Source organism: Egretta garzetta, unplaced genomic scaffold (assembly GCF_000687185.1).
Source record: "Egretta garzetta isolate BGI_Z169 unplaced genomic scaffold, ASM68718v1 scaffold1020, whole genome shotgun sequence".
Classification (NCBI taxonomy): domain Eukaryota; kingdom Metazoa; phylum Chordata; class Aves; order Pelecaniformes; family Ardeidae; genus Egretta; species Egretta garzetta.
In genome coordinates, this window is record NW_009258290.1 from 11,899 (window position 1) to 12,484 (window position 586).

The window sequence follows — 586 nt, forward strand, 5'->3', positions numbered from 1 at the left end:
TGCTCTGCCCCTCGCCCGTCCGAGCATCGGGGACCTGCGGGGCTGGAGGCCTGGGCCCGCGTTCGACGGCTCGGGCTGTATTTGGCTACCAGCCCTTTTTTTGGCCCTGGGTCGAAGCTGTGGCCTCCAGCTCGCCCTGCTCTCGCCCCCGGCCTCTGCCCTTGTGCCCAGCCTGGGCGCCCCGGCCAGGAGCTGGCAACTCACCCGGCCACCGGGGAGCGAAGGGGGGTGGTCCCGGCCCGGGGAGGGGGTGCGATGGGGCCACCACGTCGCTGAGCAGCTCCCCGTCCTGTCGTAGTTCTTTCCCGCAGCCGGAGCTGTCACAAGGTTTTTAAGCCCAAGAGGCCGAGGCTGGAGTCCTCGGGCGCTGACCCCGACCGTCCTTGGAGCGTAGCGGCGCGGGCGCGGAGGTGGGACGCGTGCCCTCCCGCCCCCAGCGCTCTCCCTCTGCTCTGCCCTCGCTCAGTTCTACAGCGCCTCGGGGATGCCCACCAAGCACCTCTCCGACAGCGTCTGCGCCGTCTGCGGCCAGCAGATCTTCGTGGACGTCAACGAGGAGGGGATCATCGAGAACACCTACCGCCTC

At 70.0% G+C, this 586-nt stretch overlaps 1 protein-coding gene across 1 annotated transcript in view; it reads left to right on the forward strand.

Moving 5' to 3' along the window:
- Positions 1-586, forward strand: part of LOC104125004 (RING finger protein 121) — an 18,592-nt gene that overhangs the window by 11,892 nt on the left and 6,114 nt on the right. The window contains exon 7 of the mRNA XM_035892797.1: positions 467-586. Within this exon, the coding sequence (XP_035748690.1) occupies positions 467-586 (120 nt within the window). The remainder of the gene's footprint in view (positions 1-466) is intronic.